This window comes from Alternaria infectoria (genome assembly GCF_024043175.1).
Source record: "Alternaria infectoria strain BMP 0036 chromosome Unknown scaffold_5, whole genome shotgun sequence".
Taxonomy (NCBI): Eukaryota; Fungi; Ascomycota; class Dothideomycetes; order Pleosporales; family Pleosporaceae; genus Alternaria; species Alternaria infectoria.
In genome coordinates, this window is record NW_026250694.1 from 1,719,531 (window position 1) to 1,734,070 (window position 14,540).

Here is a 14,540-nt window from a genome sequence, read left to right on the forward strand (position 1 = left end):
GCATCGCGAGCCTGAGTGTTATCACCCTTGCTACTTGAATTCGCGCCATCTTGTGCAGCTTCCGTCGCAGTAGAAAGCTGGCGCCGGTCGCGGGGTGTTGACGGACTGGCTTGCACAAAGTGCTGCCATAGCGCAATGGACGGATTGAAGCGATTATGGGCGCGACATATCAGCCGGGTGCGCGAGAGTTGCATTAGGCCCGGGGAGATAACGACGACTCGCAATGCGGCAAGGTGGTGGTTGTGCTCACTCTACACGAATCTTCTGCATGCATCTTCGCGTGCACCATGCCAAGCATCTAGTCCGCTTTGGGCCGTCGACTCGACGGCGGAGGATGCCAGGCACTCCCGCGGGCATGCTGCATTACCAGTCGCCCTCGTATGCACCCGGCCGTTGGACACGTTTATTGCTAGCCCTGCGTCTGCCATGTCCCATGCTATACGGAGGACATCTGTGAAAGCGGCCAGACTGCCCCCAATACCCCACAGGCACTGCAGAGGCCCCAAGGCGTCTCCGTCGGTCCACTTGCAGCACTTGCGCCGGCCCACACCCTCGTCCGATATGAAAGCTGCCTGACATCATATTGACACGCCCAACAAAACTTCGCAGAGCGGTCAGCGAGCGGAGCGCGTGCAGGCGCGAGGAGTCGGTAATGGTGCGATGCCTTGCTTGCAGCAGAGACAGTAAGGCCCGAGCTGGTCGGTTCCAACGTCACAGCTATGTTAGTGGGGCGTTGAACCATCCCACCACGGCCAGCTTTTCTTCCCTCATTACACTCGTCGACCTTCTGTGAGCTTCTCGACACACGTGGTGTCTTCTACCTGATTTCCACTCACACCACCCTTCGTTTGACACTCCTAAATTCCCCTCGTTCCGTGACAGCCCCAGCCCAGACCCATTGCGGAGCTCTTTCCTGTGAGACTCGTCCAAGACAGCGACTCAAGCACCAGGTAATTCACATTTCATAATTATTTTTAGTCGCGCCTCACCACTGCATGCACGTAAACATTGCACTGCCTGTCCATTGCTCGGCATATTTCTCACCTATTATCCTCCCACCTCTCATCCTTCCGCCTACAAGTACCTGACAGTTCCATGCAGAGCACCGCCTACGCTTACATCCACCATGGCCCCTCCCACAGATGAGAAGCCCCAGAGGCCTCCGCTCGACTCCCAAGACAGCACACATCCCGCGCTAAACCCTGCAATTACCAACGTGCCTGTCACACCCGGCGTACATCTCTCCGGCAAAACTGCCTACTTCGACGAGTCCACCACCGAGAAGACGAGCAACCTCCCCTTCAATCCCGAGACTGCCACACCAGGCCCCCAATGGAGCGCCAACTCATACTTCTCTGGCCAGCAAAAGGAGGGCCAGGCTAGCACTCAGACTGAACAGGCAGCCGGCGCACAAACTGATGGAGACGTCAAGAGCAAAACGAGCGAGGTACCCGACCCGGATGCCAAGCACGATCTTGCAGACGTAGATCCTCGCGCCGCACACCCTGGTTTAAACCTCAGCGGTCGCGTTATCAGTGCGACCTTTGCCATACCCTATTCAATTGGTTACTCACAGGGCAACGACTGGGAACTGAACCCGCGACGCGGAACCTCGGCCCTTTTCGACTCCTTCTCTTACCTGGCTTCTAGCTCTTCTCCGTGGAACCACGTGCTCGTGGGCTGGACTGGCGAGATCGCGCACGCAAAGACAGCATCCGTCACAGCTACGCAAGCGCCCATGAACAAGGCTGCCGCGCCGATTCCCGTCGATCCAAAGAAACCGACACAAGTACCTCAAGCTCCAAACAGCTTCAGGATAGGCCCAGACGATCGAGCACGATTGGATAAACAGCTCGAACGCGATCACGGAGGCAGGATTGTGCCAGTGTGGCTTGTCGACGAGGTAGATGATGGCAAAGATGAATACATCCTGAAGAACCAGAGCCATTGGAGGACATATGCCGAGCACGAGCTCTACACCCTGTTCCACTACAAGCAGAATGAGCCAGCTGATGGGCGCGCTGCCCGGAAATCGTGGGCCGATTACTACCGCATGAACAAGCTTTTCGCAGACAGGATCCTCGAGGTCTATAAGCCAGGCGACATCGTCATGGTACACGATTTCTACCTGATGCTCTTGCCAAGTCTCCTTCGCCAACGTCTACCCAACATCTACATTGGCTTCTACCTGCACATCCCTTTCCCAAGTAGCGAGTTCTACCGCTGCCTGAGCAGACGGAAAGAGATCCTGGAGGGCGTGTTGGGTGCCAACATGATCGGGTTCCAGTCATACAGCTACTCGCGGCACTTTTCGTCTTGCTGTACTAGGATACTGGGTTTTGATTCGTCTTCCACTGGAGTCGATGCATACGGCGCGCATGTAGCAGTCGACGTGTTCCCCATCGGAATTAACGCAGTCTCCACACAGCGACAGGCTTTTGGCGACCCGGAAATTGAACATAAACTCAAAGACATCCGCGAGATGTATGCTGGCAAGAAGCTCATTGTTGGTCGTGACAGGCTAGATGCGGTTCGCGGAGTGGTTCAGAAGCTTCAGGCGTTCCAGCTCTTCCTTCAGAAGTATCCTGAGTGGGTAGGCAAAGTAGTCCTCATCCAGGTCACAAGTCCTAGCGGAGTCCATACCGATAGAAGTGATGGCGCACAGGAAAAGGTGGTCAACAAGATCTCGGACCTTGCGGCCAAAATCAACGGCACCTACGGAACCCTCGATTTCACCCCGGTCCGTCATTTCCCACAGTACCTTTCCCGGGAGGAATACTTTGCTCTGCTTCGACTTGCAGACATCGGCCTCATCACTAGCGTGCGAGATGGTATGAACACGACAAGTATGGAATACATCATTTGCCAAAAGGATAACCATGGACCGCTCATTCTTTCGGAGTTCTCTGGTACAGCGAGTTCCTTACACAGCGCAAGCCACATCAATCCCTGGGACATGGGCGGAGTTGCCGATGCGATCAATGACGCTCTGAACCAGAGTGCCGAAGTTCGTGCCGAGACTCACGCCCAACTCTACAATCATGTTGTGCAAAACAATGTCCAGGCTTGGTCGAACAACTACCTGAAGCGATTGATGACGAATTTGTCAGCTTTCGATCAAGCGTTCGCTACGCCAGCACTTGACCGGGCTAAACTACTCTTCCAGTACCGTGAAGCCAAGAAGCGACTCTTCATGTTCGACTACGATGGTACTCTGACACCCATTGTCAAAGATCCACAAGCAGCTATTCCATCCGATCGTGTCATCCGGACCCTCAAGACCCTAGCAGCGGACCCTGCAAATGCCGTCTGGATCATCAGCGGCAGAGATCAGGCTTTCCTGGACGAATGGATGGGCCACATTCCCGAGCTGGGTCTGAGTGCTGAGCATGGCAGCTTTATGAGGCATCCACGCAGTCAGGAATGGCACAATCTCACCGAGACGACCGACATGAGCTGGCAGCAGGAGGTCATTGACGTATTCCAGCACTACACTGAGAGGACTCAAGGTGAGCTATTATACTGTCATCAAACTACCTATTACTAACAGATGATCAGGCTCATTCATCGAACGCAAGAAGATTGCCCTGACATGGCACTACCGGAGAGCGGATCCCGAATACGGTGCATTCCAGGCGCGGGAGTGCCAGAAGCATCTCGAGAGGACTGTCGCAAAGAAGCACGACGTCGAGGTCATGACGGGTAAAGCCAATCTTGAAGTTCGCCCGAGGTTCGTGAACAAGGGCGAGATCGCGAAGACGCTTGTAGAGAACTACGGCGAAGGTAGCGGCAATGCGCCTGAGTTTGTTCTTTGCATGGGCGACGACTTCACGGATGAAGGTATGTGTTGCACTTGTGGCTGCGCTTTCCACCCGCTAACATCATCAGACATGTTCCGATCGCTGCGCCAGTCCAAACTGCCCACTGATCACGTCTTCTCGGTCACGGTTGGTGCCAGCTCGAAGCAGACGCTGGCCAGCTGGCATCTGCTCGAGCCTTCGGATGTCATCTCTGTCATTTCGTTGTTGAACGGATCCGCAGACGCAGGCAATGTTGGCGCGATTGCTGTGGTCGATGGCACGGTCCCGGAGTCTCGAGTAATCGCATGAGGTCATGGTCGGACAATTTCAACTGTAATGGAGCACGGAGCATGGTGAGGCTATAGATCTACGGTATGCGGCATGGCGATCCCGGAATTTTTTGGGCATCAAGTTTTGGAGAAGCAATCAGATCCTATGTCATGGTGGTTCTCGTTGTCCTACGAAAAGAAACGCTTCTGTTCTGTGATCGGCCATGCCGATTGCTACCCGGCGGATGAATTGTGCTGCATAACGATTAGCAATGCGCCCCTGGGACGAGCGTCGGTTGCCAAGGCGGTGGCGCCGGCACGTTCTGGGGTCTCGCCCAAGACCCCTGATTACCACGTGAGACCCTGACTCGAGGACCGGGAACTTTGGATGCGAACTCTGGGAAATCCAGGGTGTTGAAGCCTTCGGAGAGATTTCCGCGACGGCAATGCTTACAGATTGCCCAGCTGTCAAGCAAGTAAGCCGCTACACCCCGCAATAAAGAATATCGATGCAAGCAAGCCGCGCAATGGCGAAAGCGGTCCACGACTCACGATTCCGCGACACGGACACGATGGCTTTTCTAGGCCTGGTATGTTTTGGCTTTCGGCTCTACTAACCCCAAATCATGCAACTTGGGATTCGAGAACTGCCCGCGCATGAAACCTGGAACGCCTAGCAACTGTCCCGCCCCAACAACCTATCCGAGGGAAGGCCCTCCTTCCTCTTGGAACTCGCGTACCGTAGTCGTTGATCCCGTCTTTTACCAGCCATCCGTTCCTTTTTCATCACATCGTTCCCCTCCCGCGCCGCATCTCTACACTCGTTTACCCGCTATCTACCCTCGCATAATCTGAGCACCAATCTTACAGACGTGAAGCGCATTATTATAACATAATTCGAGTACCTGGTCCGACCTCAATCCGATACGGCATCTGCAACAGCGCAGCAGGGAACTAGCCGGCGAACACATTGCGACATCACAACCGTGCCGTATCTACGATCCGCCTCTCCTTGGTATTCCTTCTTCGACACAGACACAAACACAATATCTCTCGGCGCGCGGCACAACAAACTTCACACAATACACAATGGGTCTCATTGAGAAGATGCAAGCTCGTATGTCTTACCTCGCTTCGTCCCATCTTACCTTAGCCCCGAACCTTCACATCTGCGACAGTAGACTAACAAGAACCCAATCCAGGCCTCGAGCTCTACCGCCTCGAACAGCGTTACACACGTCGCGAGAAGCGCACGACCTTTATCAGCGAAGCGCAATACGTTGACGGCGAGTACGTCTATGCCTCGGCTCCTTCCTCGGCAAACTCGTCCACCACCTCAAGTAGCAAGCGCTTCAGCAAGATGCCTTCCACTATACGGATAAAGGAACTGAGCCGTATGGGAACTGGACGGTCATAGACGCCCCTCGGACGAAGCTGCTCCTGTACCTACGGGTCGACGACGGTGGATGGACACCTATCTGGTCGGACCAACAGAGAGAAGACAGCGTCGTGGCCTACCGAGGGACAACGTGCCATGCATGACACCTTACACGGCATCGCAGCACACGACGTGTCCAAAGCTTTGAGAACGTCGCACAAGAAAACACACACCACGCGCAAGCAGAAAGAAAGAGGATACAAGACACACCTCGCAAACACTGCGCAAGCGCAAAACATAATCATTAACGCAACGACATTTACGCCAGAACAACCATCGACGACAGGGGAATAACGGACTAAAAGTTTCTTCCATCATGTCAGGTTCTCTTCATTCTTTACACCCACATTTTCCTTTTCTATCTTGCCATCTATCGAGATTTATAAGTCATGTTTGCGACACAGTTAGAATACCCCATTGGCTTCCAGAGTAGACCTGGATATGCATCAATACAAGTTTATATGCAATTGGTTGTGTTGGATGATGAGTTGGGTGATGTGTTGTGTGAAGGTGTCGCGGATGAATTGAGTGGTTGCCAAGGGCGTCCTGCAGATGCGTAGGGCGCGTGGACCAAACGGCGCATGCGAGGGGTTGGGGATGGGGGGTATCGTAGGCGTAAGGCGTGTGGGCGCAAGGCGTGTGCGGATAAGGTAGTATAGTGCAAATACGGGAGTGATATATTCACTTTTAGTCGACGCGGACACTACTTGTTAGGACAACAGCCTTCTGAAAGCAGGATCCATTAGGACATCAGCAAGTATAGCTAATTGATACCTATCACATTCTCCCCTTACATCTAGTCCACGTACTGGCAACCGGGAACATGTCCAACAATCCCATCGAAACCACACCACCAACAACTGTTGCTAATCCAAACGACCAAGACCTACCCTCACGAAACGACATCGGAGATAAACACATCTCACAGCTCCATGAGAACCCTTCCGTACTCCCCCCAACCCTCCCACCCATGGACAAAGGAACACACGCCTGGCTCTTCCTCGCCGCAGCCTTCGCCATCGAATTCCTAACCATCGGTCCGTCCCCTCTCAACATCCCTCAACCACTCCCCATTCTACTCTCTAACACACCTCTACCTAACACAAACTCACCACCCCACAGGCCAATCCTTCTCCTACGGCCGCTTCCAATCCCACTACACCACACACGCCCCCTTTGCCTCCACCTCCAACTCCAACTCCCAATCCTCCTCCTCCTCCTCCTCCTCCTTCGCCGCCGTAATCGGCGTCCTAAACCAATCTCTCATCCTCATCTTCCTCCCCCCCGTTCTGTATCTCGCGCGCCGGAAACCAGTCTACGCACGCTGGATGGCGATGACGGGTCTGCTCGGTTGTGTTGTGTCGAACGTGGCTAGTTCGTTTTGTACGAGCACAAGCCAGCTTGTGATTACGCAGGGTGTGCTGCAGGGTGTGAGTGGCAGTGTAGCGTTTTGTCCGCTGTTGGTCTTCGCAGAACAGTGGTTCGAAAAGAGGAGAGGGTTGGCGTTTGGGGTTATTGGTGCGGGTGGTGGGTGTGGGGGGTTGGTTCTGCCTCTTTTGATCAACGCGTTGCTGAAGCAGGTGGGATACCCGAGTACGATGCGTGTTTTGGCTGGTGTAATGTTTGGAGTGGGTATGCCGTTGGCGTGGTTCGTTAGACCGAGACTTCCAGTGACGAACGTCGGTACTGGGGAGAAGAGGTTTTGGAACTGGAAGCTCATCTGCTCGAGATCTTTCTTGTTGCATCAAGTTGCTAATTTCGTTCAGGGCGCGGGGTACTATCTCCCTGGTATTTACCTCCCGTCATTCACCCGCGAGGTGTTCGGTGCATCAGATTGGCAATCTACGGCCTCACTCATGTTACTCAATGTGTCTGCTATGGTCGGTCTTATCATCATGGGGTACATGACCGATCGATTCAATTCCCGGGTCTGCATTGCGGTCTCTGCTACGGGCGCTACTCTCTCTGTCTTTCTTTTCTGGGGCTTGGCCACACACATTGCCATTCTGTACACCTTCTGCGTCTTATTTGGCTTGTTTTCAGGCGGCTTTCCAGCAGCGTGGTCGGCTGTTATGAGGGAGATGGCGAAGAAGGGCGAGTCGAGGGGGATGGGACATGTGGATATCATCCTCATATTCTCGCTGTTTTGTCTTGCTAGGGGAGTTGGGAATATTGTTGCTGGGCCGATGAGTGAGGCGCTTGTTGGTGGAATGCCTTGGAAAGGCGAGGCAATTGGGGGCTATGGAAGTGGTTATGGTGGACTTGTTGTTTTCTGTGGGCTGAGTTCGCTGGTTAGCGGGATGAATGCGTTGTGGTACCATTTGTTGTAGAGGTCTCTGATTCCGGTAGAGCAACGAGTATGTCTTTCTGGACCAATCATGTGTATATGCACGCGATTCAAGATGAGTGCTCCAGATTCTGTACTGCTCGTATAAGATTACGCCCGTGTAACGTACGAGTATACGTCGCTCCACCACCTCAGATCCTGCAGCGTCGTAGCCACAGATCTCTTCGTAGCCCTGTCACACATTCAGCAACCTTCCCGCATAGCATTCTTCCCGTAATTCTAACCGACCGGCCAAGGATCCAAAGGGGTGCCATAATGCGAAGTTGCCGATGACAGCCTCGATCCCGCTAAGCTTGCATATGTACAGTGTCCTTGCAGTGCAGGGTCACGTAAGCAGGCGAACTACGCCCTCTGAATACCGATCAATCCATTCAAGAAAAGCCGAAAAAGCAAAAGATGGTGCATTTATTGCTATTGGTGGTGTGCGACTAATCGCGGATGGGCGGACCAAATATGACCTGCATTGCATGAAGCTGCAACGCTAGTAGCAGAGGCAAACCTGTGACCATTGACACCCACGTAGTGACCATGCGAACCGAGGAAGATGGGGGAAATTACTGAAAGTAGATGATTGTAATGTTGATGGAGTATATTGCGCTAAATAATAAGGACATTGGCGTAGTTTTGCTATCGAGTACGCGTGTGGCTGGCTGCTTGGGGGGTATCATCCGATCTATAGGTATCTTGCGCAAGTGAATGGGAGTGACCCTTGATCTCTCTTCCCTTCTAGGTGGTGACTCCGTTTGTTCGAAAGAAAATGATGAAAGAAAATGAAACCCAAATGTCGACCAACGCCGAAACAAAAGATGCCCGCCACCGTAAAACTCCTGGAAATGGAAACCCGTTTGTGAATGTTACCCTCAAGGGGTCTGAGGTCGTTAAAGTCGTGATGTTCGAGGCGGCCATGCGCTCTCGAATAGGGATAGGCGAGTGCGATGCGGAGCTGCGCACTAAACATTGTTGTCGTAGTCGCTGAGGATGTCCTCTGGATCCTCCGGTGGAAGCATGTCGATGGTGTCGCTTGTGCGCGGGCCGGTGTACTTCTTCCTTGCACCCGCATACCACCAAACGGTGCTAAACAGGCCAATGAAGGCTGCCACACAGATAGCGTAGTTCATGTTGTCGGCCCTGACTGGCTTGACAGTCGGGAAGAACAACACAACACTGATGAAGATGACCCATGTCACTGCAATTGCATTGACCGGCTTGCTCCATCTGCCCATCGTGTATGGTCCAGGGTGGAAAGTGACAGTGTTCTCGTACCATCGGTGTGCAATGATGACTGCGATGTAACTAATGTCCAAGGCCGGGGCGGTGATGTTGAAGATAGCCGTAATGGTAAGAGTGCTTCCAATGCCGATTAGGTCGAGGCAGCTGCAGAACAGCACAACAAGCCACACCGCATTGACCGGAGTGTGCGTGTAGGAATTGATCTTGCTCCAGAAACTATGCAAAGTCAGCACCCCTCAATACTAGCGCCGACTGGAAGCGGAAACTCACCCCGAGAATGGAAAGGCTGCGTCGCGGGAAAAGGCCCAAGCCATTCTAGCATTTGCCAACATGGCAGAGCAGCCGGTGAAGAACTGGACCAACATGACGAAGAACCACATGATGGTTCCACCTGTTTTGCCACCGGCGTTGAAGAAGATCTGGGCCACGGGCAGACCGGTCGGCGTTGCCATGATCGCATCGTAGTCTGACATGCAGAAGCAGAAGGTGACGGTTAGCATCCAACCGACGACGCCGGAGACGAGGATCGCAGCGCGGATCGCTACAGGGCCGCGAATAGCGGCATCGTGGGTCTCTTCCGACATGCTGTGTAACGCTGATTAGATTGGCTCATGTGCGGAGTCGTAGGGCTGACTTACTGTGTCGTGCCGTCGTAGTCAGTCATCGTCCATGCAACGGAAAGGAAGCTGGGACTAGTCAGTGGTCTGGCGCTATGCGAGTGCTGGTTTGGACCTACCCAAGGAGGAATGAAAAACCCTTGCTTCCCCAGCCTGAGCCGTCCATGACTGTTGTGAACACCCATTGTGGGCTTTGCTTGTTCGGTGTGAGAATGAGAAGAGCGATGCAGATGCAGATTGATGCGATGACTGTTTGCTGTCAGACGGCGCTCAACACGAATCCTTCGTCGACGTACTGTTGATAGGGGCGAACCACAAGATGATGCGATGAAGCCAATTCGTGGGGAATGAGCAGATTGTGCCAAACATGCACAACACGAAAATAGCGAGAAGGACGGTCTGATATGCTTGCCTGCATTGATCGGTAAGCTGCTGCAGGTGATCCAAGTGGGGTGATTCTTACGGCGTAAAAGCAGACTCTCCATTGTCTAGCGTGTGCATGACAACCGTCGCCAATATCATCTGGGAGATTGTATACGCCAGACTTGCAACGCCGGCGGCTTGTCCGAGGAAGTTGCACCAACCGATGATCCACGCCCAGGCTGCAACGTGTTCAGGTGGTACAACGTGTTTTGTGACATAGTACATGCCTCCCGCTGTCGGATATGCTGAGACCAGTTCGGCAACTTGACGAGAGTTAGCTAAGACTCTTCTATGCATGTTGCAAACGTACCTGAACTTGCTATGCAGTATGCCATGATGCTGCCAATGAACCACGCCCATACTGCTGTTGCTGGGCCACCTGAGCTCATTGGTGCACCAAAGGTAGCGGGTACTGAGCCCAGTACTCCTAGAATCGAGATGGCATATGAAACCGTAGACCATCTCGAGAAATGTCTTTGTAGAACCTGCGGAGACTGTTGGAAGATGGTCGAGTGAAAGACTTGGAGCGCTTACAGGAGTGTATCCAATGCGCACAAGTAGGCGGTCGTCGTCGTCTGCGATAGTTGCCATGATGCTTCGGTTCTGGTGATGCCCTGCTTCTGCTGCTTTCGATTGACTGGAGACGGTAGGTTGGAGCGCTCGTGGCTCACTCGGTCCCAATTCTTTGGAGTCTGGATTGAATCCCATGGTTAATACCGGTGATCAACGAACGAGCATGAGAAGTTGAAGAGAAACAAGAAGGGTCTCGGCGACGGAAGCGTAGAAGGAATTTAGAAGGGTGTAAAAGACGGTGGGCCGTCAGCGGAGACACACTAGGAGGATTGACAGCCACGGCGTGGATCCACAAACCCAGCTACCAGGGAGTCGATACTGGATGTGGAAAGGGTACGTGGTCGGGTGAATGATGTAGGGGCATGGGAGACATGTCCACGGGTAGTGGCTATATGAATGACCTGACTAAAGGAAAAGCCAACCGTGCGACCAACGGGTGCCCAAAACGGTCCAGTAGTATCAAGTTGCGAGATGCGACCTACATTCAGGGTAGTAATTTTACAGCGTTTGCCATGATGACACGTGCGGAGTGTGTTGCTAGAGGCGTGAACGTGGAAAAGAGCAAGTAAGGAGTGGGACGACAGGGTGCGAAAACGCAGCCAATCGCAAACAATCAGCCTCTTCTCGCAGACGGGCAGATCCTGGAGTCGCTGAAGCGATTGTGGGTTTACGGTACTGTCATTTGCGCACGAAGACTGGTGCCGAACGTTTGAAGGAAGTAGCGTGCTGGGGCCAAGAAGAGTGGTGCCGCTTCGGCGACCCAAGGTGGCGGGCCGTTTACTCTGCATTTCTGACTGGGGTATACTCAGCCCTGGGAACAATATGTAACCCACCTCATGAGACGCTTGTGACGCCTGTCGAAGCGGCATGGATGAGCTTCTTGATAGCTGACTGTCGATGTTTAGCCGATGTGTCGCGAGGCACGGTAGATTACTCAACGGCGTCAACGCGCTCAGCGAGGAGCCCTTACTCAATGTCCGGGCAGGAAACTGCCGCGGTCTAACACATTCTTTGGAGCTATGACGCACGCAGATGGAAGTGCGGCTTGCCTTGCGTGAGCTCACGAGCGGTACGACTCGGGTGTTACTACGGTCTACCTGTAACCGGTACCCCCTGACTGTTCGTAAGAAAACTTCGTCCAGGCGGTGAGGAGGAAGATCTCTATTGGTCCGCGCGGCTATTTTGATACGACGTACCTTCGCCGAGGGACAGATCTGACGAGCATGATATCAGGGAATTTTGTAAGCTTCTGGCTGGGCTCTCAAGGAACGCAGACTTCGGAGTCGCTCCATGAACCGCGGCGGGAGCTTTCATCCGAAACCTTGATCCCTGACTTTCGACTGAAACGTCGGCCATGATTTACTCGGGATTCGTATACTCGACAATATACTTTGAGAACGAGAGTCTCGTCGACAGCTTATCAGAAATCAGTCCCGCGTTGTGTCATCCTGCCTAGACGAGTAGCATAAGCGACACCCGTGGACATGCCTGCGCCGGCACACATGCAACAACCAATGCACATGTAACACGAACCTGACCAGATCGCCCACGCCGTACGGAGATTTGCTTTTCATTACCATTGCGCTGGGCCTCTTGCACCTCTCAAACTGTGCCTTAGTCGCGCGCCTTGGTGCGCGCCACATATCTTCGAGGACCCGATTTAAACAGCAGCACGGATCGTCTTTCTGCAACCAGCCACGGCGCAGCATGGATCAGGAGCGTCGCCTAAGTATGCACATGGCCAGGTGATCATGATGATGGTACCAAGGCCAGGATATGGAATACTCGCTAGACGTCTAGGAGTGTTGGCAAGATCCGAAAGAGCGGTGGAAGCTCGCGGCTATTCACCCATCGACTAATTCCAGGGTCTTCCTGTTCGACTAAGTCCGCCGGGCACGGAGTTGAGCACGAAGCAGAGCCGTTGGACAAATTACCAGAATCCCTGGTCTTTAACGTTTGTCAAGCGTTCACGGCTACGACGGAAGACGATGCGTCGTAAGATGAAGATCCTCCAAGGCTCTGCGATGAAATATACCGACCGATATCGCTTGCAGCTGCCTCATCGATCATCACAGACGACATGGGTACATCGTCATTCTGTTTCGGGCTGTCGGGCGTGTTAGCACTCGAAGGTTAGCTTGGACGGCGCAGATGTGAGTCGGGGAAGGAGCAGAACCGGCGTCTAAGGCCCACTGTGGGCATCATCGCATTGCTAGCTGCAGCGCAAGCCCTTGGACTACCGCCTGCTCTTCACATCACCTTGACCGCGATTCCAATCGCAATCGCATTAGCCATTGCCTTTTCAAAGCATCGCCGACACTAAGCAGCAAGGACGTCAGAAGTTCCTGCTTCACCTACGCCATGCGCCTTTTGTCCGGGCAATTGCTGACTCTTCTCGTTTCTTCAAGCGAACCTGACATCTCTGATCTTTTCCAGAAGGTACCTCTTCCTTTCGGCGGTTTCAAAATAGTGCCGAAGCCATGTGCGGACCCGTCCGTTAGGGCCGGCGATCAGCCTGGCACTTAGACTGGCGCAAGCCCACGCTGGGCTGCTTCCACCTCCAGACGGTGTACCATTTTCGATATAGTAGCTGAAGACATCCTTCTAGACTGACCGGAAAGTGGCGCTCTTCCCCATATCCTTCGAGAGTTACTAGCCACGTTCAACACCAAGATGCGACCTTCAGGTTTCGCTGACCTTGATGCGTTTTCGCAGATGCTACAGCACACAGCGCTGATCAAACCTCACCGATCGTACAGGGCGCTACCGCTTTCAGTCATCTACAACCGCTCTCGCTCACACCCTCGAATTCATAGTACGAGGTAAGGCCGACATCGACAACGCAGAACCAAAACGAAGCAGCCAATCCAAGGGCATCTTGTACTGGTGGCCAAGATAGGCTTTGCACCCGTCAGTACCGTGGTAAGCGTGATCGCACTCAGTCTGGTACACGCATCTGATAAAGATGCACAACCGAGGTGCCTGACAATCAGATGAAAGATGCAGACCCTTAGTGCGAATCAGGCTCGGACACGTAAGGGTGGCGGATATACGGCTGACGGGGAAGTGAGAACGCTTCCCCTCCACGCGCAAAAGCACCAGAGAAGGCCCGAGATGATTGTTCATCTGACCAGATTTCTGAGCCCACAATCAGGATAAAAGGAAGTGCCCTGCCTCCGCGGAGTGAACGGGACGGAATCAGGGAAGTTGTCGCCGTCAGGAAAAAGAAAGAGTTATTCGACGTCCGCGGCACAGATGTCGAAATGAGATATTTGCAACGAAATCCGAAGGTAGCCATAGAGACACCGCAGTAGGGACACAACGGATGTCGAAGACCTGCCTGGTACGCTCGTCAGCATTTTCGATGGCAGGCTATGGACTCAGAAGGGCTAGGAGAAGTACCTAACTCGCGGCCATCGAACGCAATAGTTACTCAGCAGCGGCGTGACTGCATTTTAACACCAGGATATTCATTACTGCAATACAGACGCTAATTTCATTGCACCCTTGGAATTCGACACATTCGATGCGATAATATGCGCTTTGCGACGCTGCATCTACCAGCGCATCAAGCAAGCACACGGCCATTGTAGGGACCGCAGTGCAACAGCCAAGGTCACGCATGCACACAATTCTGCAACGATCAGCTATCCCCTGCGATTGATAAAGCGTCTGCGCAAGTGTCCATAACATTAGGTCTTTTCGAACGAAGTGATGATTTCGCAAACAGCGTTACGACGAGAACCAACTACGCGGCACGACACGATGCAGAACGAACAGACACAAGTGTTTTCAATCATGATGCAGAGGTCTATTCATGACGACAGCTATATACGACTGCAA

At 53.3% G+C, this 14,540-nt stretch overlaps 3 protein-coding genes across 3 annotated transcripts; 2 read left to right on the forward strand and 1 right to left on the reverse strand.

The window, feature by feature from the left end:
• Nucleotides 1-1,126: 1,126 nt before the first annotated feature.
• On the forward strand, nt 1,127-4,109 carry J4E92_004217 (uncharacterized protein; the record flags this gene model as incomplete). Its single annotated transcript, XM_051495608.1, has 3 exons — nt 1,127-3,509; nt 3,559-3,840; nt 3,889-4,109. 3 exons carry the CDS (start codon nt 1,127-1,129, stop codon nt 4,107-4,109), a joined length of 2,886 nt encoding a protein of 961 aa, XP_051354627.1.
• A 1,049-nt stretch (nt 4,110-5,158) lies between these two features.
• Nucleotides 5,159-5,486, forward strand: J4E92_004218 (uncharacterized protein; the record flags this gene model as incomplete). Its single annotated transcript, XM_051495609.1, has 2 exons — nt 5,159-5,186; nt 5,272-5,486. 2 exons carry the CDS (start codon nt 5,159-5,161, stop codon nt 5,484-5,486), a joined length of 243 nt encoding a protein of 80 aa, XP_051354628.1.
• Nucleotides 5,487-8,804: 3,318 nt separating this feature from the next.
• On the reverse strand, nt 8,805-9,668 carry J4E92_004219 (uncharacterized protein; the record flags this gene model as incomplete). The annotated part of the gene is made up of 2 exons (XM_051495610.1): nt 8,805-9,300; nt 9,355-9,668. 2 exons carry the CDS (start codon nt 9,666-9,668, stop codon nt 8,805-8,807), a joined length of 810 nt encoding a protein of 269 aa, XP_051354629.1.
• Between the last annotated feature and the right edge of the window lie 4,872 nt (nt 9,669-14,540).